We start from the raw sequence: 26,742 nt of genomic DNA, 5'->3' as shown, positions 1-26,742 counted from the left end.
TTCCTACAACCACAGGTAGGTTTAAAATGAGTGGTACTTAAAAAATTTAATTTAGATTAAAAGATTGAATCATTTCTGTTAAAAAAATACAGAACAGTAAAAATATATTATGAAGAAGCCTTTCTCCACCTATGATTAAAATCAATGGGATTAAAATTGGGTTTAAAGGTGCAGTATAAGCATTTATGTACTGTAAGTACTTCCCTACCCTGAGGCGTGTTTGAATAGTGTGTTTCAAAGATAAGGATATCCTGGTTTGTTATGCCTGACGTTCAAGCTTTGCTACACCTGTTAGATGAGTTAGATGACTATAAAAAGAAGGCTTGTGAGGTAAGAATTCAACGAACATTCACTCACATTTCAAGACAGCAACAGGTAAGAACGAAACTTGGCTCTTTCGTACTGTATCTAGGTGATTGAAAAAGTTCAATCTTTGAAACAGATTTATCTGCTTGGTAAATATTCTTGTAGAATACTTAAAAGCAGTATTACTCATCTCTAGTCAACCAGGATTATCATAGAATTGGTTTTACAAATATATTTGACTAATTGTCAGCATTAGATATAGCAAAAAAATAAATAAATAAGTGATTAATAATAATAATTGAGTAAAGAAGGGAATTATTAAATTGAAGAAGAGTTAAACTTAATAAATAACAGCTCTTTGTAATCCCCACAAACTGGAGACAAGTGTTCTAAATCAAGCTAGTCCACATGAGATAAAGAAACCATCACTAATTCAGAATTTTGCTGTGACATTCCCCCAGGAAAGTAATTCTATATTTGCTATACAGTAGCTGTCAAAACGTCAGTATAGAAAAATATAAACCAACCCTATTGGAAACCAAAACAGAAACAAATAGATGGAAAACATTAGAGGGTGGACAGATCTGATGTAAAGGGGAAACATGCAACTTAAGGACATTTTTTACTTTTCTCAAATACTGTTGTGTCATTCTATTATATGAGATCAATTATAACAAAACGAAAACTAAAGTATTACATTTGTAAAACGCTCACACTTTGTGCTAGAAATACAGTAGGAAGAGATTCTCTCTTAAAACAATTGTGTTGAATCTCCTCCTAGAACAGGTTAGTCCTGAAACAGGAATGCTAAAAGACAAGATTGTGGAAGTGCAAGCAGTATTACATGGGACTGATATTTCTGATGTCTTTAAAATTCTGAAATATATGCTTCAAAAGGGTTTCAAGGGCTTAGGCAATTTGATGATTCATTGATATCTGGTTCAAGTGTTATAAGACAAACTCGGGAGCATCTTTAAAATGTAATGGTACACAACAAAGGTTAAAATACTGTATGAAAGGCAGGATTATAATCTATATTATTTAAAGTGGAAAGTTTTGTATTTGAAATCAAACTCATTTTTATACAGTAGTTTTAAGTACAAGTATATATAGCACTAAAATCTAAAGTATCATTTCAAAGTAAAATGGGTGTGTTAATAATTGAAATCTTGATTCAAAATCCAAACAGAATTATTTCAGAAGACATCTAGAAAAAAACTAGAATGCATCTACTGTACATGTACATCACGAAATTGTTTCGACTGTGCCATAAACAGAGACCATTAAATGCTGCTAATTGTGAAATTTTAAAATGTTGAAAAAGAAATAGTACATGTATTAATAGTAGATCTGTCTTTTTCAGAACTATGAGTCGCTCCTCTGTTCTTTGTATCCTGCTTGTTGTAGCAAGTCTGGATGTATCTGCTCAAAGAAAAGCAAAAAAGGTCCCTCAGACCCTTTCCAGGGGTAAGTACAGCTCTTCTAACATTGTGAAATACAAATCTTGGATAGTGTGAATAATTAGGGTTTGGAATCCCAGGCAAAATCGAAACTCCGTGCATTCAAATGGGTGGGGTCTAAGTACACAAAAGTAGTCAGACAAGGAGAGAAAAAACCATACTGCTCTTTTATTTTTTGTTTACAGACAGGCACTGTGTTTTCTGACCAAGCAAAGGCAAAACAAAAGCTTGAATCTTTCTTTGGCCCTCTGACTACAGTCTTCCACTCCTTTGCTATCAATAGTATTAATAATAACCATTTCTTTACTGGTAATGGTATAATTCCTGGGCCTTTTCAGGTAGTTTTCCCTGGTTTCTTTATCTTCTCTGAATTAATTCTGTGATTTTGTAATGTACCTCTTTGCCTCTACAGAATTTCAAAGAATAGAACTGTGGTGTTGCTCCAGACATGACACAGCTAACAGATACATGTTAGTTGTGTCTGTTTCCCTACACTGTTACTTGAGGGCCAAAACTGGAAATAACTGCAAATTAAAAATATATTTGTCACAATATCATGTGCTTGCTTGCCTTATTCTACTAATTTGTGGGTTACAGTCAGGCCCTACGAGAGGGGGAGCCAGCAGGGCCATTTGGCCCAGGCCTCGCCTCACAGGGGGGCCTCACCTCAGCCAAGGGTGCATGGTCCTCCACTTGAACCCTTTGGCTGTGTTTCTTGACTTGAGTCAAATTTGGAACTTTTACCATATGCTGTGATTCCCGACTAAAGTCCATGGCTGTGACAAAATGCCCCCCTTTCAGTGCTGAATATACCATTCTTTAGGAGTTTCAAAATGCCCACCTTAATCTTCCCATCATGCCATTCTTTACCCCTCTTCCCAAACAACGAGGGGGCCTCACAATGTGAAATGGCCCAGGCCTCATCTGAGCTCTCGGAAGGCCTGGTTACAGTTTAGGAATTGCAATTATTGTCATGACTACAGCATGGATTTTGGTTAGAGCCCTGGTCACATAACTGGAAGGTTGTGGATCTCAAATCATGGTTAGGGTGCTGCTGTAATACCTTGTAACAAGGTCCTTCACTCAGATTGCTCTTTAAATGTGAGTTTGCAAAGGTGAGTTTGCTTTGGATAAAGATTTCAAATGCCAAATAAACTAATTAATAAGGTAATTGTATCCAGTGTGTACTCTGGATATTAGTGTTTACCCCAGGAAAGCCTCATTAGACCTGGGGCCATACTTGAGCCACACACACCTTCATTTTTCTAGTTTTGTCTACAGAACCTTTATAACAAAACTATTTGTAACTGATATATTCCTATTCCCATTATTAATAATAATGATCAATTTCTGTGTGATATTTTAGGATGGGGAGATGACATTACCTGGACCCAAACCTATGAGGAAGCTTTAGCAAAATCTAGAACAAGGTAAGGTTTATTATCCTCTACACTTTATGGATAGATTTCCAAAGCTAATGCTCATTCACATTTAAATAACCAGTCCTAGCAAACTCTTAAGGTTATACCTTCCCAGTAGGTGTGTCAAAACAATACGCATTAAAGCTTTGCAATTTGTATATCTTCAGGGCTGCATTGCATGTGTTACCTATCCTCATATTAAAAACCCTTTGTTGGAAATTCATACTTCACTGATACAATTATAAGCAGGCAAGACGTACATGAGAAATGATCAGTTTAAAATTTGGGCAGTAGGGTGGTGCAGTGGTCAGCATTGGTGCCTCACAGTGCTGGGGCCTTGGGTTCAATTCTTGGGGTGCTATCTGTGTGGAGATTGTATGTTCATCTTGTGATTGCATGGGTTTCCTCTGGGTGCTGTGGTTCCCTCCAACACTTCAAAACCACACTACACGGGTTAATTGGTTTCTGTGAAAATTGGTCCTGGTGAGTGTGTTTGAGTCTGTATGTTTTTCCTCACTGGTATCCTGTCCAATGTGTATTCCTGCCTTGCACCTGTTGTTTGCTTGGATAGGCTTCGGCGCCTCTGTGTCTCTGTATTGGATAAAATGGTTAAGACAATGGATGGAAGTTTCAATATACTTCTTGTATAGAGATCATTGTTGAAATCTTTATTTTTTCAGTCAGAAGCCCTTGATGGTTATCCACCACCTAGAAGACTGCCCGCACAGTCAAGGTATATATGTGTATTCTTAAAAATACTAGATTAAATTAAAAGTTCTTCATTGGATCTTTCCTCATGAAAAAAATATTATTTGCATAAGAAGATTTAAATGATGTCATAGTCATCATGTCTTCCATTTTTTATTATTCTCTATGTATTTATATATATCTATCCCTTTGTATGTCTAAGCTCTTAAAAAGGTGTTTGCTGCTGACACTGAGCTGCAGAAAATGGCCCAAGAAGACTTTGTAATGCTTAATCTGGTGGTAAGTTGGAGACAATTATTAGCCAGTAACTTTAATCAATTAATCCCGTTAAGAATGATTATTGTCTTCATTAACAGTGGTGAAAGACTTTCAGATTTTTAGTATCAGATTTTCTGTATCATCCTACATACTATGGTGGCACTGAAGTCATTCAATGTGAATATCTGCAGTTCAATTTTATTTGTCCCTCTACTTTGGAAAGCTTTACCAGTACAATTTATTTGTTTTGAATAATAGAGATTTTATTGATTTGTAATTAAGAAATTAGTCATGTTTTGTTTTTAACTATTCATTTGTCTGGAATATTTTTTTAGAGTTTTGTATCTAAGAGTATATATCTCAGACTGAATACTTAATATAACGATCCACAGCATGAAACCATAGACAAGAATCTGGCGCCTGATGGCCACTATGCTCCCAGAATTATCTTTGTTGGTAAGTTAATAACAGTATGTATAATATATATATATATATTATTTGTATATATTTTGAAAAAGCTCTGTATAAATACAAGGAATTATTATTAATCAAATATTTCACAAACCATCTCATATAAAAACAGCAGCAACAACAAATACTGCTATACTGTACATTAACTCTAAAATTCCTACAGACATTCTAACATTCCTAGATTGCAAAGGACTCCTACAGAAATCCCCCTTGGGAAAATTCTACTCATTTCAAAGAAAATAGAGATGACCTGTTGACACATTTTTGTGGAATCCTGCAGGTTGTTGTGCGTCATAAGTATTTGATGTAGTGCATGTGGCAAAGGCAGTGATACACATTAACATCTTGCCAGAGAAAAGATAAAGGAGGACTGTGTGACTCTAAATAAAATTCCTGGGTGTCAAAACATTGTCTAGAGAAGGTCAGAGAAGCTGGAAGATTACCAGACATCAGCCTCCTTGCCTTACCTTACTTAGGAAATGCCATTTTAGCAGGAATAATAGCAAACAAGGAATGTATAAGCTGCACAAAATGTGTATGCTGCAATGACTCCAACATGTTGTAAAGCCCTCTGGTTTGGAGGTAGTAAGGTGGTATCTGCCTTAATAATGCCATACTTCTGGGGGAAAATATGACAATTACTTTATTGAAATATTTTATCTCATTCTCAGACCCATCTCTGACTGTGAGAGCTGACATAGCAGGGAAGTATAGCAACAGACTCTACACTTATGAGCCTGATGATATTGATATCTGTAAGTGCCTATGTTCTTCATGACGAACTTCTTCGGAACTGTACTTTTTGTCACTAATAACTTTTTATCTCATGTATTATAAAAGAAAAATCAAAGTATTGGTGCTTTACTTAATTTTTAAATACATTTTTGTTTTCTTTTTTGTTACCCTTTAGTATACAGTAGTTGTTCTAAGATATACACTGTAGATAGTTGTAAGAGACAATAATGGCTATTTAGATAAATATTGTTAGAGTAGTACAAATAATAGACTGAAAACAAAATGTATGCTTTTATATCCAATTTGTTTAACAATGAAATCATTGTTTTATAATAATTTAAACCCTATACACAACATGAAAAGCTCTTTTTGGAGTGCATGGAAAGAGTATTACTGAATCTTGGTACAGTACAACACTTGTGTCTCCATTTTGGCTGACATTGCTTCTTACTTTCAGTGAAAGAAAACATGAAGAAAGCTAAGAAGCTTCTCCACACCGAGCTGTAGCCTCACACTTCATTACTGTGGGCACAGTGAACACCAGCTGCAGCTGGCTCATTGGCCTCTAGGACACGACATGGCCTCAGTGTAGCAGAGCTGTGCAAGAGGAGAGGATGTGCTGAAGAAACAATAAGTGCCTCAAGCATGACAATGTCATATGTTTTTTTTTTATTGAGTAATAAACTACCTTTTACAGATAAATGTCATTTGATTGTCTTTTTGTACCCCTGTGTAAATAACATTTTTTCACATCATCTTTAAATCTACAGTACATGTACTGTATTTATTTTGGGTTTAACCAGAGCAACTTACAGTACATTAATAAGGCGGGGAATTGTTTTGGAACAACTGAGATGACGTGCATTGCGCAAGGGTCCCACTACAGTGTCTCACCTGGGATGTGAGCCAACAGCCTTCCAATACCAGAACCCGAGCTCTGGATGTTCTACATGGACACTAACTCTCAAAGCAGGCCAGAGGAGAAATGATGGCAAGAGAAGGACTGCAATCTCTTTCCATCACTGAAGATACTTCAGAATGGCTTTGTAGAACACAATATTCTATGCATACACTGCATACTGTATATATTGTAGGATATTCAGTGTCTGACACCTTATATAACAAGATATATACAGTGTCTGGTTTTTAAGGTACATTACTGGAACAGCATCGCAGTCATGGAATGGAACTGATTGTTTTTCTTCTTTTTCTTTTATTATTCATTTCTTTTACTTTTCTTTTACTTTTCCTAATTTAAAAGACAATATATGTTCCAGTAGCATGATAAATAAGGTGCTATCCATGTTCTTTTTAAACATTTTTTCAAACAAAATGCATCCGAGGTGACCCTTGACTGGCTTTTAAATCTGGACTGAAAATCTGCTTCATTATTAGCCTGGAAAACTGTTAAGTCTGACTGGCAGTGAAATATAAGTTGCTTTGTGTCAAGTAGAATTCAGGAGTAAATATAACAAATAAACAGTCCTAAAGATTTAAGAAATTAAATATTCAACAACAGCAAATAATAAAGGTGCTTAGAAACAACCAAATTAACTGCATGAAATTAGGTGTGAACTGAATACAGCTTGTGTCATGTCAATTGTGTCATAGTGGGACTTCTTCAATTTTCTTTGAATTCTAAGATTAATCAGGATGTTTATAAGCAAATAGAAACTATGAGGGGGCTGTCATGTCAACAGTTTTACCTTGAAGGTATGTGCTGAAAAAGCAGTCTGGGTATTGGTGCCCAAAAGAAATCTTTAAAATGAACAGCTACATTTAAGACAGTAAACAGGGATAAAACCACAGATGCCAATCAATGTAAAAATAAAGCATTTTTAGGCTTTAAAGGGTAATATTGGTGGAGAAATGTTTCAGTATAGAAAAATCATTGTTCCAGTACCAGCATCCCACCACCAGAGGGCACCCAAACCAATAGTACATACCTCATCCACTCTGGGGTGGCGTAGGTTAATCAGACCTCCTTAACCCATAACCACACCTCTCCTCCAACCTACTTAAACTCTGCTCTCTGTTCCAACTTTGCTCAGTATTGGGTTAGACTTTGAGAACTACATGATGTCTTGGTTTTTCAGACTTTAGGCTTTCTTTTTTTGGACCATGACTTCTGGACTTTGATTTGGATACGTTTTGCCTAGTTTCACTCTTGGCTTATTGACCTTTTTGCTAGTCTTTCAATCTTGCCCCTAGAAATGTTTACTTTCTCAGTGATCTTGTTACCAACACAGGGTTCATTCCTTGCAATTAGCTCTCTAATACTGTAATAATCATACAGGGTGATAGTGAGATACTAGGCAAAAGAATAACTAGTGTAAGGCTAGAGACTCCTAGTTGAAAAGGGTAAACTGTAAAATTAATCAATTCCTTTCTTTGCACTTCAGCTTTTGTTATTCTCACTTTGCCATTTGTGGTGGAATGAAATAAATGTAGGATTCTTACAGTAAGTATTTAAAGGGATTACCAGCTGCTTCTATTCTGCAATGTGTCAGTAAATATAAGCAATAAACATCAAAATTACAAGTAGATGAAAATGATAAAATGTCCAGAATCACATTATTTTAAAATTCTGAATTCTTTACAAAACAAAAAAACGTTAATACTTTAGCCTACATACTGTATTTTGCTAGTAGATCACAGGATGAAATACAAATATTTGTCTTCACAAGAATTCTTTTAATTCCAAACTTCAGACATTTTTGTACATTGTACAATGATCCATTTTAAAGAAAGTTTTAATAAAAATGTTTGAGGATTTCAGATTTTAACATTAAAATATTAAAGCAGGACAGTATTATTAACAACTCACGACTTGGGGTGCTATCTGTGTTAGTCTGAGTATACTCACCATGGCACTAGTTTCAGTGGTTCTGTCTATGTGTGCATTGGGATGGACTGGCGTCCCATCCTGCGTGTGTGTCGTCTTGCTCCCATCGCTTGCTGCATGTGCTCCTGTGACCCTGAATCGGGTGAAAAGGTTGGAAAATTGATAAATTGAGGAATATTAAAGCAATAGCTTTACTCTCGTCTTCAGGAACAGCTCCTCCAAATCCACTTCCTTGTGGAGCTTGCATCTACTATATTACACACTCTAAAATGGTGAGTGTTCCTCCCCGCCAAAGATTTTTAATCAGAGTGGAAAAAACACCACTAAAGGTCTACAGAGACTACAATGTGTTTTTGTGCCTGCAGTGGAATCTACTGATATTTCACCAATATATAATTGTATAGTTATTTGCCATTTAATTGCGGTCTTAATTGAAATTTGGTGACATCATATATTTCTTCTACCTTTTTGCATTGCTATGAGCTATAGCAAATGTTGTTAGCAAGTTTTCTCTTGATGAGTGTGACATGGTGTGAAATAAAGGCACATCAGGACTGACAGAAAGATCATGCACAGGGACCTTTACAATCATTCTTCCTTATGTCATTGTAAGATTTCAAGTTTGCTCATTAATAAGCAGAATTAACCATTTTTCCTTCATGAAGCATTTTATTTTGGCTTTAATGTACTTATCAGCTTTGCCATTGCATATATCCACATTGAACTGCAATGAAGTCTTACTTATAAAGTTATTATGGAGACAGTAAACTGTGGAATTAGTATACTGTAGGTATAGCAGTTTTAATATTTCATTCTAAAATGAATGGGAAATGGAACAGAATTTATATTGTAAAATATTCACCACATTTAAATTTTACAATACCACACTTATGCTTCCCCAGTGGACCTATTAATGTTTTCTACAAATTATAATAATGAATTTTGTTTTACCACACTTAAATCACAATACAGATTGAAGTTATTCCAATTCTTTACCTAACACCATCTGCAAAACTCATCTTTAGGTGAGACATTATCATGTTTTTTCATTGAGCAATATAAATACTGACTCTAGTTTTGTCTAGGACTAAGATGAATTTGATATCTTTGAGAAAGGAAAAAAGAATCTGAACAGATACAAACTGACATTAACCATTTTACCTAATGACATATTTCTTATGAAACTAACTATCTAGTTCCAGAGCAGCACTACTTAAAAGGCAATTAGTGGGCTGAAAAACCTGACAGATTTTTAAACTTGCAAGCTAAAGGTCAAGAGTTATCACATTCAAGCTGTCAGTTTGCATTTCCATGTACTCACAACCCTTTTGTCTGCTTGATGTCAAATGCAGCCGTGCTGCAACAAAGCCAACAGCTTTACTAATCAAATCCAGCATTTTAAAAAAACATGCATAATGACCTCTAGTCTTACAGTTTAATTACCAAACTGGATTATCAGACATTCCTGCCTTATCTTAGGAAGCCATCACCAAATGAAACATTTTAAGAATATTTTGGAATGGGACTATTATGACTTTTTATCAAGCCTTTTTAAATACTTCTGTGCGTTGCCTAGAAGATGTAAAAACATAAATTCCTAAGTCCTTTTCATTGGTACTCTCCTCATGCTCAGAATATTCCATTATACATTTATAGTTAATGTTTTAACTATCTGCATTCATACTGCTATTTACACTTATCGTATACAAATGAAAAAATGACCTTGGACTAAAATGTTTCTCAATATGTTTCTTTTCTGTTCATTTTCAGGAAACTACTATATTTGTGTTGGACTCGCATCAGACATAACGCCTTGAATTTGGACAAAAAGGTTTATTTTTATTTTTATTGGACCACTTCTACTACACGTATGCAGCATTTTTAAATACTCTGTTGCACACTCCACACAAAATTTAATATATTTAATATGTTTTTCAGTAATAGACTATTTTCTACCACTCATCCACACATCTTTGTGTAGGGATCAAGATTTTTGAGTTTCTTGCTTGTGTAATGTACAATGCAAAAATTCAATTTCATATTTAATTGTTATGTTCAGTTTCCATTAGCAGTATTATTTATTTTTGGAGTGTGAAGTGACTGCTGTTTTATTTAACAGACAGCAGGTGGCGCAAGCAAAGCTGCTTTTCAACCAAGTGCGTGAGCTTCAGTTTAAAAGTGAATATAACGGCAAATGCTGCACTGTTGTGAAATACAGCAACTTTAATTATCAATCTTTGCAATATTTACAGAAACCCAAATAAATGTGTTGTGCCTGAATGGACACGTATATTCATTCCCGAAGCACAAAACTTGCCAGGTAGCTCAGTTTGAAATTATGGCCTAATGTGACAGTGTCTGAGTGGTATGACATACATAACAATTCTTGATAATGGTTTTCAAACTATTCAAAGAAATGATAAATGAATTGGAATGTTTCTTGAAACCCCGTCTCATTGCTGTTTCTCTACAACTTACCACTAACAATCCCAAAAACAACAAAGAGATGAACTAGAACAATTTCTTGACAATATAAATTAACTTGCTAGATTCATTTGAACTGAAAAACAGAACAGTTAATATCACTAAACATATATTATGATTAACAGAAGGTTTAAGGATTACTACACAAGCTTATGTACATAAATCATACATTACATGAACTTGATTCAAGATGGCTCTGGAAAGAGGCAATGTCTTGCATGCAGCTCCTCACAGATTGACTCCTCACTGAATGACATGGAATGCAGAAGCTTGGCAGACTTGGAGGCCATTAAGTAAGACTGAAACTCTGTGGCTTTCAACCTTTGCTCCCCAGCATTCTTCTGTTGAACGTCCAATCACTAGTAACGAACAAGAAACTGCAAACCTTGATGCTATATTCATCTCAGCCGGGGATTTCAATCAGGCCAACTTTAAGAAAATACAACCGAAATACTACCATGCAAGTCTCCTGCCCCACTAGAGGTGCTAACACTCACGAACACTACTACACTACCATCAAGGATACCTATCGCTCATCCACATTTCGGTCAATCAGATCACCTATCTGTGCTCCTACTTCCTGTTTACAAGCAGAAGTTGAAGCTTGAGAAACCAGTAGTGAGAATGGTACAATGATGGTCTAAGGAGACAGAGGAAGAACTACAAGACTGCTTTGAGTCTTTGGACTGATAATGCATTCCCATTATTTGGAGTTATACCAGAGGGCTTTCAAAGATAACTTTTATTCATGTCTAGAATCTCTTGTTCTATAACCTCCCAGGGGTATAGGATCTCTGCTACACTCCCATTTAAGAGGATACCTTGCATTAAATGCCGGATAATATTTGTGAATGTCACGTAGGCCAAGGCTTCCTATATCTCTATCTATAAAGTTATTTCAAGATGGCTAATTATGGGGAGATCATCTTTCCACAGGAACCTGATAAAGAAAATACAGAGCTTTTAGACCTGTTGTCCTGAAAAATTGAGTGGAAAAGTGTTTCTCTGGATTGCAGTCCTCTCACATACAGCTTTGGATGAACAGTGGTTTTCTCCATAATGGAAAACCCTTTGTTAATAAGTAATGGGAAGTTAAAGGCATAGTCACAATCACTGATATGTACTCTCCGGTAGTTACTAAATTGTATTATTAAACCCATATAGAGTACATTTTTATTGAATTAATAATAACTCTGGTATATCAGTACATCATGGGATTGAGTTTGGGAGAGGGACTTTTTTAAAAGATTTGGGGCTTTAAAAGTGGAATAGGATTTGGAAAGACGTACAATTCTAATTCTAATTCTGTACTTTGTACTGTACTAGATGTTTATTCAATTTACATTTCTTCTCAGAGTGTATAAACTAAAGATAATTCAACTATCTGTATCAGAGTTTGTGTTGACAGCTGTCAATTTATACATATGATTTGGAAATGCCCCAAGTTAATAAAATACAGTATAGGTCTATTGCATTCATATTTAACTGAAATAGCAATCTTGATGGATCCCGAAATGTGTTTTTTAACTATGGTACTTGAATAAATTCTCAAGAAAAAAAATCTAAAAGGGCAGTCAAATGTCTTGCTTTTTGGATCTGCTCAGGCCCAATGTGTACCAGGAGGCTTGCCTTTAGGATACGCTGGTATATCTGCTGTCAGTATTGCCTATCCTATGTAATGTTTATTTAAACATTATATGTTTATTTGTGCCTGTTTATTAATAATTTTTGTTTATGTAGAAATAAAAAAGAAAACAATTTATTTGGGAACAAAAATTACTATAAGACATGATATATTTAGATTTCCAAAATAAGATTAATAATTAATAGTTTAATAATAAACTTTACTTATGATGGTGAACAGAAAATAGGAATACCTGAAACAGGCTTACCAACCTGATGGTCAAGGACTACAATCCTGGTATCTTTAAAAAAAATATTGACGGAATTTTGGACTTACAGTACTTAGGTAATAAACTCAAATATTGAATAACCAATATTGCCCAAATAGTACTCTAGTTTGCAGCTTCTCTTTGTTACAATTCAGCTGTATACAGGGCAGAATCCAAGTGCAAGGTGACACCTGAAAAGACCTGCATGTGATGGTAACGGGCTCTACCTGATTGACAGAGGAACAAGTAAAGGATTATTCCATGCTAATAAGAAGATAAGCAAAGTGACACCTGAAGACGGCTCCACAGCTGAAAGGTTGTGTCTTTTTTCTTTTCAGCATGGCATAAACCTTTACTCGTTCCTTTGTAGCTTATGCATGCTGACGCAGCTACCTACTTGAACTGATTGACAGAGTTAAAGTGAGGGAATAAAGAGGAGATAATAGAAAACTTAATTACTGGGCAGTGGAGCTTAGATAGCTCCGGCCAGTCAGCATGGAAAATAGGAAGCCTGGCACTGGGTCCAATGGACCAGGTGCTCAATCAGAAAGATGAGTGCACTGGCAATTGGTAAGCTGAGAGTGGCCGGGCAGGAAGCTTGTTGTGGGGCTGTCCATATGGGGGAATGAGAATCCCTTGCACCTGCTGACCAGCCTGAGATATCCGCTTCAAAACCAGTCCCCTGATGCCCTCTCTATTCCCAGAAACCCATGGAAAACCCAGTCCCTGTCAGAACTCCCAAAGGGAGCCCAAGGAACATAATCCCGAAACAAGAAAGGCTCCGCTATGATCCTCGAAGGAGGCCCAGAAAAGAAAAAGAGAACCGAGAAGAAAAGATAGAGAACGGTGTGAGGTATGGGGAGTGAGTCACCAAGGCAACCCAGTAAATAGATTGTAGAAAGGAATGAAAGATGAGTCCCGAGGTGCCGGACAATGAAGGTTGCTCTGAATAATTGCTGGGAAATGCTTGTCTGTCTGTGTGTCTCATGGAGAGCAACTTGGGGTATGCGGAAAGACAAATTCCTAATACAAGAAATTGTATATGTCCAATAAAGTGATCTTATTTGAAAATGGCAAAGTTCAGTGCCAGTGCCAAGTAGGGGCCAGCATTCAGGATGGTTTAACAGCATGGAGGACAGGCAGCATTGGCAGAGGGACAGAGGTAGTTAGAAGAGAGCCCCGGCATCCTGGATGATGGAAGTTGCCCCCTAAAGGAGCCTGGAAAACAGCGGAGCAGGAAGAAAACTGGGACTGAAGCAGAGGTGCAGGACGAAAGCTGGAGACACAGGACTGGAGTTCAGGGCACAAGACTGGAGTAGCAGCACAGGCTGCATTGACGGTGTGGACTGCTTGTACGGTGCAGGCTACTTCCGTGGTGTGCTTTGAGGCCAGCCAGCAGAGAGTCTTGAGGTGCTGGACAACGGACGCTACCCTGGAGTGAAGTTGGGAAAATGATAATGAAAAGGTCCAGCAGAGAGGGGATCCAGCATTCCAGGGCAGATTAACTGCTTGGAATAGCCACTGGAGCTTCAGCCCACAGAACTGGTGAAAAACAGAGTCGTGAGTAATGGCAGTACTGCCATGGAATTAAGTGAAGAGATGGAGGTGCCTTAGCATTATATAGAAAATGGGCAAAGTGAAAGTGAATAATGGGAATTCTGATTGGAAATTAAGGTGGAAGGCTTAAAGGTGATACGGTCACATCGGCAAGCTCTGGAAAAACAGAGAGTGCTCTGGTTTCCCCGGGCAACTGCGCCCCAAGTGGTCTGCAGGACAGCAGTTGTATCACTCTTATATTCTTATGTACCTGGAGTCAGCTATTCTAACTAAATTGCATGGATCAAAATGCAAGACCACACAGCAGTAGAATGATCAGTGGCACATTAAAGAGAAAACTAGTGAAGGATTATTAAGTAAATGGTAAGTAAATTCTTTTGCATGACAATTTGGTGTTTTGCACTGTGGAGTTCATAAATGTTTTCATACAGTATATAACACTATTATATGAAAGGGAAAAATTCATCCTCTTTCTAACAATTGTATTCCAGACTTTTTTTATAAGCAGCACAGATGTAGTCCAGCTTTGTCAAAGAAACAATGGCACCATTTGCTCTGAGTTTGGAAACCCAGAATCTGCAGATTCTGCAGATGCCCTGCCAGAAAAGATGGTGGAGAAACTCAGTATACAGTATGCAATGTACTGTGAAATTATGATAGAAGCTTTGGACATTATAATGGAAAGATCTTTGGTGACTGACTTACTATATAAGTCAGGCTACCAAACTAGTCTTGCATTTTCACTGCAGATTCTTTAAAAATTAGTTTCCTGTGGAATTGGAACATAGAATAACCATACCGAATGTCAAAGCCCTGTGCCCCACCCCACTCTTGGGGTCTGTTTTCATCTAAATGTTATCAAAATGCACACTGCAAATAAAATTAATCCCTATGGAAAAAGGTAGACACAAAGTTGCAAGAAAAATGAAGATCACGTTTTTCTATAATAATAACACAGACAGTGAACTCCAGAAAAAAAAACTTCTGTTTCATGAATACAAAAAGGAAAACAGCAGCAGTTAACACATCTCTGGAGATGTGTCAGACTTAGCCCTGGATGATGTTCCCTGTATGGCTCAGCTGTTCAGAGAACAAGAACAGAGAGGTAACGGACTTGGCAGCTTGCCTAGGTGTTGAAGTACCTTCCCTGTCTGAAACAAGTTCAAGGTAAAATTGATTTTAAGAGATAATTTTGACTCCCTTTGAATAGAATCCAACCTCTTGGGTCAGTTGCGTGTTCAAATGAAAAGGGCACATCATTTCCACAGACAGCTGCACTAACAGCAATTTAAACACAGTCAGTCAGAAGGCGAAACAAGACCTTCAGAAGTGACCCCAAAAATCGTGATGTACAGGTTTGACAAAGCAGAGTGAAAATAACTGCTTTATGGGCTTAAAATGTATTTTCTGCACTGGATACTATTTTACACGTCTGTGTAATTTCTGATTTTAGTTTTTATTTCAACTGCAGGTTTACTAGCAGTCACTTCCTGCTCAAAACCATAGTATTATCACATGACTGACCACATGACTTTAACCAGAAGACAAGTATTTGTAGCAGCAAGACATATTATTACATTAAGAATTCAGTATATAATTTCAAATTATAAACCTAGCACCTTGGCCCTCTGTCTAAAGCACTAGGAAAAGCAGCAGAATGCGGCACATCCTCTCTGATAAATAGCATATCCAAGTCTGCAGCAGCAAACCAGGGTTCATTTTACACCTTTCTATTGATGAATGGTCCAACACATCTCACAGGGAGGTCATAGGGAGACCTTCTTTATTATACTTTCTACCGTAAGTCAAAGGTCACAGTCAATCACTCAAATGATGATCAGCCAATGAGGAACTTGCAGTGTGGAGATACACATTATATCTGATGACATTGCAACCTACTACGTACCATGATTTTCAGGTTTAAGAGGTACTACACAGTTCATTATCTTTGCTCGCTCCTCTCCATCAAGCCTTGGTAGTCTGACAACATCACAAACCATGTGATTTACTGTCAAAACTTTGACTTTAGTTCAAGATCCCAGGTCGATAGAGAGTGAGTCCATATGTAAACGGAATTCTGTGTAAGATTCTCTCTGCAACAGAAGAAAATTTGTAATGTGTGAACCAATTATTAATAATGTTGGGTGTTTTTGCTAACATTCCAAATATCAGAACAATTTGAGTAATAATGTTATGGTTTGGACTTTACACTCTCCTCAGGATCTGTAAGTTAAAGATACTGGTTTTCTCTTAAACTGGGGATCTTAAATAAGAAGTTAATTAAGTTAGAAGCATAAATATGTTGCATTTCCTTAACCCCTTTAATGACATTCCCAGTTGATCTTTTGATGAAAGCAATTATTGGGGACAATATTTTTTCTTTTAAGGAGAGGATAATGTACAGTAACAGATATTGGAAGTAACTAGTGAGGACAATGATCAACATCTGATTAGTTTCAACATTTGCAGTTCTTGGGAGCTAGAAAAAGTTAGAAGTAGGAATTGAGGAGTTTGCTGAGTTGCACGGGGTCTGAGACACAAAAGAATAATCTGGTGAAATTCTTCAACTGTCCAAAAAAAACACAATAAAAATGCAGAGTGAGAAGGAGACAGGGGAAAGAATACAGAAGAGAGAAAAAAATGGAGACTTTGGAAGCAAGAAAACAATAGAGTTGAATAAATAGAGATAAGAAGAAAGGTACAGAAGGAGTAACTTGTAAGTTTTATGTAGTATGTTGTGCTCCTTAGTGTGTTATTGTTAATAAAAATGTGTTTACCCCAGTTTGCTTCCCCAGCAGAAAGCAGAAAGAGCAAAGATCTCAGGTGCCTCCAACTATACCAACCATTCTGAAATATTATTGGATAATCTTTACAATTTGGGGGTTATGATGATTGATTTTATTTATAGATCATCCAGCTCAGTATTTTTCATTATATTGTTTTTTCTTAACCCCCCATTTGTAACAAAACTAATGATTTGTATCATGGCCCATTGATTCCAACAAGTGCTCTTGTTGGTTTGCTATGCATGTTTTGGTGTTGTATCAATAAACTGTATACTGTAGGGTCTTGATTACAACAGTCATTACAACAGTAAATTACAAGACTGCACAGTGCCTCCAAGTCCGCATGCTGTTGCCTTTGCCAAAGCAGCCAGTTCTCGGTGCAACTGACTCGCTCGGAATGCTGGCCCCTACTTCAGCTGCCTTTGTTCACACCATTTGCCTGGCTATAATTCGAGAAAGCCTCTGTTTACAATAATTACAGTAAGGCTCCATTTACAAGTTTCCCCTTCTCTGCATTTCTTTCCCTGGGCTGTGTGGATGACTAGCTTTCTTTTCCTTTATTCTCTCCTTCTTTTCCGGGCCATCTTCCTGGGTCCCAGCAGTGCCTTTTCTGTCCTGGGATTATGTTCCCCAGTCTCTGTCTGGAAGCTCTGATGTTGTCTGGAGGTCTCTGGGAGAAGAAAGAGGACCAGTGGATGGGTTTTAAAGTTATCTTCCTCAGTAGATGTCTCTGTTGGGCCAGTCCAGCAGGCACCAGGAATTCTGGTTCCCTCTGGTACGGACAGACCCAAGAGGAATTTCCTACCTAGAGACTTTCTGATGCCTACCAGACAGTTCAGTTCCAGATTAGGGTGGCTCTCCCCTTTAATTTCTTAACTTTTTTCCTTTCTCTGCTGAGCCACCTCGCAGGGTTTCAGCGGAACCTTTCTTGTTTTGGGATTCCATTTCCTGGGCTCTGTCTGGAAGATCTGACGAGGTCTGTCTGGGGTTTTCTGAGTGTAGAGAGAGAACCAGGGGATGAGTTTTGAAGCGAGGAACTGTCCTTAGCAGATGTCTCCTTGGTTCAGTTCCCACCATACCGACCTCCCCGAGAAGAGTTTCCTGCCTAGCCACTGTGGTCAGACCTCTGTTCTCTCTGATGCTTACCAGACACGGTAACCTACCTGAGGGGCACACCCCTTTCTTTTTCCTTTTTGCCTCCTTTTCCTTGGGAGTTTGGCACAGCACTTGACTGCAGGTGGGCTCATCATTCTGAATGATGATTGAGCACCTAGTTCATAAGACCCAGTGCCAGGCTTTCTATTTTCAATTCAATTACCACCCCTTTCACTTTCTCTCAACCACTTAACCTGTCAGGTCCACCACTTTCCAGTCCTTGTGCTTGGATTCTGACCAATCTCACCGCAGGCTGTGCCCTGTGTTCAGTCACATTATACAGTAACAGTAGACCATAACAAATGTAACAATCTCAATGTCTAACCCTGATGTTATTTGTATCTTTGTAATAATAATAATAATAATAATAGCGCTTTTCTGGACACTCCACTCAAAGTGTTTTACAGGCAATGGGGACTCCCCTCCACCACCACCAATGTGCAGCATCCACCCTAAGTGAATGATCAGCCATTTGTATCTGGGTATATGATTTACATATACTATTACTCTTGTTGGTTTGCTATGTGTATTTAGGATTATTATTGTATTAATATAATTGTATACTGCCCGATGTTTTGAGTGGTGCTGCAAAATTCCACAATCACATCACTACATAATTTTTGCTTCCCTCCAGCCTCCCAAATGGTGGTGATTATTTTCATCCTTGCAGAAACTGTGTTCAGAAGAAGGATAAGTATTTAACCTTTCAGCTGTATCTCAAAATGAGGTTCCCTACACCCAGAAGGGAAATCTGTGTATTTCAAAATGTCAAGTAAACATTCAAGTCTTCAAAATCCACTTGTTTCATCTCTCTTGGCAGACAAATGCAGATGGCAAAGCAAGATTCATAAAACATAGAGTGCAAATACTTCAGTAGAAGGGTTTCAGAAAACTGCGGTTGAGAAAACTAAAATAATGTCAAGTTAAGAAAAAAAATATGAAATAGTATTTGAGACAGAACTGGAATAAATATTTCTGGACATTCCTTTGCTGTTTGTTTATTTCACAATCTAAAGTGTACAGTAAATGTAGTATAAGTTTAAATGCAGTGTGCTCTAACCAGTAGAGCCCAGGGCAGTAAAAATGTTCTGCTCTTTGGGTTTATTTCTGAGGTTGCTATTGTACATAGGTTCTTCCCCTGCTGCTATTTTTAACAGCATCTGGAAAAATACTTCATGAAAGTGGAAAGCTCACCAATGTCAAAATATTTCAAAGCCACTATGCGCAAAGTTAAGTGGGTAGTATTACTATTTCTAATTAATGCAAAGAGAATTAAAAAGCTACCATGAAAAAAAACCCTAGGCTAATATTATTTGAAATGCAAACACACAACTGTAAAACATTAAGACATCCCATTCAACCTCAGAGGTTATGGTGGTCTTTTTTCTCCATGTATGTTTTTAAGTGACACTAAATCATTAACTGCTACAGTATAATGAAAGAATGCCATTTCCAGAATCATTATACAATTATAAAAAGAACTATGACTATCATTTCAAAGCAATTGTTGTTTTGTATTCTTAGTTAATTTTAATAAATGAGAAGATACTCTTTATGGTTACATTTTAAAATATGAATGAATAACACTGTCTTCTGCATTGCATGGTAGAGCACAACTTTTCACAGTAAGCACTGCTGTTGGACGATATAATTTTAGTGAAGCCATTATGCTGTGAATTTCCCCAGTATAGACTTTTTGTTTTCTTAAATGTTAAACTGGACAAAAGAAAATCTTCAATGTCCTTACAGTTAATGTTTTGTGAAGAGATTGTGTTTGACATTTTATATGTAACCTGCGCAACTGATTTGCCCTTGCACTCATTACATATTATTATGGTCAATAAGGTTGAATAAAAAAGACATGTCCTCCAATACATTTGTACTGTATATGGTGCAGTGCTGTTAAAGGGAGGCTTAGTAATAGGGATGTCTTTAGTTTTTCTAAGAGAGTATTTTATAAAGTTACAGACAAATTTTGCTTTATAGCTTGCTCTATTCCATGAAGTGTTTTCATAGCTTCCAAAGAATGCAGAAGTGTAAGCAAATAAATGTAAACAAATAATGGATCTTCATTCATCTGTTAACCATATTATTATATAATACATGTACAGGTACTATCCATTGTGTAAAAGGTATTTGGGGTCACCATAAAATCAGACTTCAAGAACATGGGTATATCTTTTTTACACATGACTGTTTGGTGACCTTTTTTGATCCTATCAAACATCAGGTAATGAAGAGATAATCCTGAATAATTTCAAGAATGCATGAATGGGACAACAAAGACACTCTGGAATTTGCAGAGGACTTTATTGCTGTCTAATTACTCACCTGCTATACAATGAGGGTACAGATCAAGATCAAGAAACACTACCAACATACATTTTACAGCTGGTTAATTACAGGAAGTGTTGGGAGCCACACCAACCCCTGTTCTTAGTATTCTTAAACTGGAACACACTCTTGAAGTATGGATGCCTTCCAAAATTCACATGCTTCTTCATTAAATGTTTGCTATAATCCTTAATAATGGGTCTATTGTGAAGTCTGAACAAGAATGAAACAAGCATCGTTGCCCCAGATCTATTTTCAATACTTCTGTAAACCTGGTGAAACATCATGATATCCTAGCATCTCACTTTTAGGCAGAAGGAAACACTTTGAGTCAGAAGGAAAAAACAGAAAAACATCAACAAAATGTTGTCTCATACTGTACCCATCCCTGTTTGATGAAAAGCAGAAAATACACAGCATAACTATTATATTTTATTCTTGAAACGAAACAGCAGATGCATTCAGAAGCATTGTTGCATATGAAACAATACATTAATGATGACTGTGACAGTAGGTCCTAGAAGGGTGAAATCTTAAGGGAAAAGAAACTAATGGTTTGCACAGAGATGTAAACTGTACCACATCATTTCACAACATCAAAAATCCCCAATATAAATCCACCCTTAGTGTTATACTGTATGTAAAATAAAACATGCCTACATATTTATTGTGAAAATGTTAAAATGTTCATAATCCATATATATATAACATATACTGTACACTTCCAAACAAAAATAATAATTAACATTAAAGAAAATAATAATAAAATCTAAATAAAATTGTAGCTGCTGCTCAATTATACTGTAGGTAAAGGTAATGTTAAAGATCAAATGTAACAAATTTATATCAGTAGAGTTTTGCCACTTAACAGTTTAAAGACTTTTTAAGATGACTTTTGAAATTTGTCAAAAATGCTTTAAATAGTCTACATTTCATTACGGTCCCTTGATTTGGCTATCTGAGGTTGAGCACTGAGAGATCGGCAGTGAATTCAATGGGCATATTGTGTATGAAAAAAAGAAAATAAGAAGCAGAACACTGCTGGATGATCTTTACAATAAATTCTTAAATAGGTTAAATAAATATGATCTCCACTCATTGCGGAGAACATATCAACTGTCATCACCCACTTGAAACCTATGCACTGTAGCAGACCCTCGTCTTTTGTCGCAGCAGAGAGAGTTCACCTCTGTCTAAGGAATGGTACTGTGTCCTCTCTCTCTCCCCATGAGTGATTTAAATCGAATTCCAGCAGGGGCACAGCTAAAGTTACAGTATATAGTCCATGGGTAACAATCCATGCATACATCTTCTAACTTCTTTATCCAATTCATGGCTGCAGAGGAAATACACAAACCCACACTCGTACCAGGGCCAATTTACCCAGAACCCAATTAACCTACAGGGCCCAAGTGCTGCAAAGCAGTAATGCTAACCTCTGTGCCACCATGCCATCCTGTTCTTCACCCAGACATTCCTGTTTGGACAGGGACAGAGCTATTTCTCTGTAATAAAACTTGACATCCTTATGCAGAAGAAGACAGCAATTTTCTTCTCTTTCTGTTGTTGTTAGACAATGCCTACTAGTTGCTAACATCTCCAGTCATCCCTGGTCTAGCAAGCCCTTCCTGTTCCTCAGCAGTGCACGTCTAGATCACTGGGCATGGCAAACAAGCTACTCACAAAACGTATCTGTCCAGGATTACAATACAGTACTCATTGTGTAATTCAAGCCACCCTAATAAGCCAAGTCGAACAGGCCTGTTTATCAGACCAATCCATTTCTAGCAAGAACCCCTACCTCCCATTCATTTTCCTTCCTAGCTGGAGTCCAGGCACAGATTGAATCTTTACTTCCAACTCGTCTTGTAAGTCTCCTGGTTACTCAAAGGTGTAGTTCCACAGAAAAAAACTATCCTAACTGGTTTTTACACTTCCAGAGAATTCCATTTCCTCTTAGTGGGATAGACTTAGTCAGCCCCTCTCTGCTTAATTTGGCAGCAATTTCAAGTTACCAACGTGGCTCAAGCCTCATGTTCTCCCCATTAGATTTGAGCCCAAATGGTAGCTTCCTCACATAACCACTCTTCACTACATCACAGTAAGCTTTATAAATTGATACCATCATTCTAGTTCTTTTTATGATACCTACTGTACATATACGGAACATAGAAAACTTTATTAGTCTATGCTTGTGTGGTTTTTGAAAAATAAACAGATTCTAATTGAATATTTTTGGTCTCATTTTAATTGATCTTTCACAACTGGCTGCCATTTTACTATTATTATCTCTGAAATATAATGGTCTCATGTAACGTATTTGTATACTGTACAGTAGCTACTGTTTACTATAAACTATACTGTGTAGCAGTAGAAGATTATCATTCTACACATGTATGGTTTTAGAAAAATAAAGAATTTGTGTTTTGGATATTGACTATTTTTGTGCTGCTTTTCTTGATTATTCATGACTGACACTCAGAAACGTTGTTGCATAATCACTAAATTATGTCATTAATAAGAGGTGACTGGGTGTTGTTCAGGTGATTGAACCTTTCAAGACTGGTGAAAATCAAGACAATATACTGTACTGTATATAGATAGGAAGCAATATGCCCTACTTATGAAGGGTACAACACCCTTGTGCCAAGGCATTCTGGAGGTGGACTAAATCAGTAGCTCACTGTCTGAGCTGTCCATTGAAAGTTTTAACATTGCAGGACATTACAGGAAACAGACTAGCAATGAAAGGCCTTGATCTAGGAGAACATTTTACCCTATTGCTTCCATTTACAGTATTTGGACAACTCATGGGCTTTTTGGAGGACTATAATTATAAGTTAGTGGTCAGAAGTGGTGGTTAGTGGTCCTTCTGTTTATGTTAGATCCAGAGTTGGCACTGAAGCTCAAATATATGCCTCATTTAATTAGGTTGGTTATGTGAATAGACTCTTCGACATCATGTTACTGTTTAAGTGAACCTGCCACAGGATGCTTAATTGTACAACGCACAAATAAGACTTCATTTAAAATACTGTGTATAATTTTGATCACCAAACTACAAGAAGGCTGTTCCTAATCGAGAACCAATACGGAAAATAGTGATACGATATTTTCCTGGGCTCAAAGAGATCGGCCAAAAGAACTGAACCCTTTAAGTCTTGAACAGAAAAGACTATGAGGGGACCTGATTCAAGTATTCAAAAAGTCAATCCCATGGACATCCAAATCTACAGTGAAACATGAGCCAGAGGACGAAAGGTACTGTAAGGGGAAACTATGGAGAAGGGCAATTAAAACAGAGAAAGGGAGGCACGTCTTTATACAATATGTTGTAAGAATATGGAATGAGTTGTCCAGCCATTTTGTTGAATCTGGTACCATGGTTTCAAGAAATAGTTAGATGAGACCCTTGGAATAATTATCAACGAACTGTCAAACAAACTAGATTGGATGTAAAGACTCTTCTCTTTTGTTACCATTCTTGTGGTCTTTGCCTTTGGAAGTCTATGAAATGAAAAGTAAAATAATTGATAAAACTCAAACTTTTTTCAAACTGTGAAGAGTGTACTGTTATTACTATTCCACAAAGCTGGGCAAGATTAAATGCTACACTATATCCCGTACTGCGTTGTTTGTGAATCTGTTGCAATACAGCACATCATCCACTAGATGGGGAAGCTGTGTTAGTGCTGTAATAAGACATGTTGTTCTGTGTTCAGCACTACCTCATTTTATAATGTAAAGTTTCCATTTAAATAATTTATGAGCAGGTTACACCAAATTATCATTATCAATTTTATAATTTACCAAATTAAACAAGCTACATTATAAAGAGGGATTTTGATGCACAGTTCAGTAATACATTATTTTATGTTTTTCATTAAATAAATTGAGACTGAAGGTTTTTGGTTGATGTTCTTAAATCATTCTGTCAGCCAAGTTGTAATCTGTTATCCTTTCAAAAATAATTATTCCTGTGAAGTTGTTCATAATTTAATTTAAATAAATAATTTAAATTATTTTCAATCATCTGTCAAGTATTGTCTTTCAGTTGATAGATCCCACATTCATAAAAATATGCAAACATAGAGAAGATAATATGAAGAAACTGGACCCAAGCTATCAAAGGAGGAAGGATACAGTAATGCTTGATGATACTCTCTCCTATGATCTTATGTTAAAGAACTGCTCTATCCCAGAGCCTGGAAACACATTGTCACGATTTGGAAGATAGTGAAGTGAAGAGCAGGATCAAAACCAGTTCTCATCAGCAGTGCTCTCAGAGAACATGAACAGCTGAAAATACTCATTGGCGGATTCAACACACAACTGAGAGTGTGGTGTGCTGTAGATTCAACTTTCTTGGACATTAGGAAACTTTCAAAGGGAAGGACCATCTAAACAGATGCAATGGATTATATCTAAATGAGATGGGTACCAATCTCCTTTGTGGCAAGGATCTACAAAGAAATTAAAACACATTTAACCTAGAAAGGATGGGGAAAGAAAAAAAAGAGAACCCAAGGGATATCAGAACTTGAAAGTTCCTAGTAATTTGGATTTTGTACCAAAATTCCAGGAATGTTAGGAACAAAAATGTTACGAACAAAAAAGGAGAAGATACTGTATAGCATTAGCATTTGATTCACTGAAGTAACAGACATGTACAGTAGTTAAAACAACATGGAGGTCACATAAATGGCATTCGTGGGTACACAGCTTTTTAAAGAGATAGGACAAGATATACTGTAGCACTATGCATGAAAAAGAAAATTCAGGAACAGAAATGTAACAAGGATGGAACAATGTACAGTAGGTGAGAATCTGCGCTGTTGTTCAAATGTATTCTTATCTTTGATGCAATAGAAAAAAATACTTGAAAATACAAATATAGTTTGCTGAACTGTGAAGCTGAGATGGCAGAAGCTCAGATGGCAAGGGTATCTAGCTCCTGACTGGAAAGTCCTGGGTTCAATCCCAGGTAATGGCCAGCGATGTACAGTAGCTTGTTCTAATTCCTTCCAGATGGCTCCCAAGTCCACTCAGCCTGCTTTCCAAACAAGTACTGGGGGGTTATAGTCCGGCCACATCAGATGCTGACCACATCACCCCCACCTCCAGTGTTGGATGGTCAAGAAAAATGGTGGCCTTTGCCCCCCATTCCCCATGGCCCTTTATGGCCTGAAAAGGGACCTACAGTATGTACCTATGCTGAACTGTAATATTAGTAGCATTGCACAGAGTGAAGTCATACTATTAAAAAACCACAAAGTTCATGTTTACACACATCCATGTAGTTAGTATTTTGTAAACCGTCCTCTGGCATGAATTACTTCAACACATGTGATTAAAAAACCTAGTTCCTGCTTACTGCATACTGTTGAACACTCGACCATTCTTCTCCTGCCTGTCTTCAGTCTCTTATGTCTCTCTACACCCCTATCATCACCTGTGGTCTCTCAGCTGTCAGTTGGATTCTTTGGTGTCTTCATGTCTCTCAGGCAGGCAAGGGAATTTGCCTGCTGCTCCTGTACACTGTAAACATGTAGTGCATGACAGCAGAATGCCCTTGTTACAGCTTGGTTTCCACATTGTCTGTGGCTGTTTTGTTAGGCCTGGCACAGGATTTACAAGACTCTTCTGGCTTGTGCTGGCCTTTTTGAACATCCTGCTTTAAAAACTCTATACTTATCTACATTTAACATAATAATTTACCAGCTGTTTGTTCACTGTTGAATTCTGTTTCAAATTCCTTTGTAGCTTCTAAAATATTTGATACTTCTATTTTGATATCACCTGCAAGCTACTCTAGTTTTCAATCTCCATTAGAATGTAGATCATTGATAGAAATTAGGAAGGGAAAATAGATAGAAATTAAAAAGAAATCTTAGTGATCCTGATACAGATACCTACAGTAAGGAACTCCTTGATTTACATCTCTTTAATAAGAGCATTCACACCTCATCTGTAATATATTTTCTATTATCCAGTTCTCTATTAAAATACACCCATTACATTAATTGCCTGCAATTAAATATTTGTGCCCGTTGTTGTTGTTTCTCATTTAATAATTCAAACAACTTAAAATCTGTGTTTTTAAAAGCTGTTACTTATCCCCTAGGATTCTATTTCCAATTAAATGATCCACTAGCTAATTTCTAATAACCTTTGCCATAAGCTTATGAGCAATTGATATAAGACATATTGGTCTGTAATTAGTTGATTTAGGTCACGTTTTTTGTGGACGGGTACTACATTAGCAGTCCCTGGGTATTACCCCTGTCTTGAGAGACTGTTGGAAGAATTTTGTTAATGACCCAAGAATAG

The 26,742-nt window shown here is 37.0% G+C and overlaps 1 protein-coding gene across 1 annotated transcript; it reads left to right on the top strand.

The window, feature by feature from the left end:
• Nucleotides 1-278: 278 nt before the first annotated feature.
• On the top strand, nt 279-6,061 carry agr1 (anterior gradient 1). Its single transcript, XM_006636632.3, has 8 exons — nt 279-375; nt 1,670-1,773; nt 3,133-3,196; nt 3,868-3,920; nt 4,098-4,174; nt 4,546-4,609; nt 5,296-5,379; nt 5,817-6,061. The coding sequence occupies exons 2-8, from the start codon at nt 1,674-1,676 to the stop codon at nt 5,864-5,866; spliced, it is 492 nt and encodes a 163-aa protein (XP_006636695.1). The 5' UTR covers nt 279-375; nt 1,670-1,673; the 3' UTR covers nt 5,867-6,061.
• The last annotated feature ends 20,681 nt before the right edge of the window (nt 6,062-26,742 follow it).

This window comes from Lepisosteus oculatus, chromosome 12 (genome assembly GCF_040954835.1).
Source record: "Lepisosteus oculatus isolate fLepOcu1 chromosome 12, fLepOcu1.hap2, whole genome shotgun sequence".
Classification (NCBI taxonomy): Eukaryota; Metazoa; Chordata; class Actinopteri; order Semionotiformes; family Lepisosteidae; genus Lepisosteus; species Lepisosteus oculatus.
Note: the sequence above shows the minus strand (reverse complement) of the source record. Positions and strands in the feature narration are given on the sequence as shown.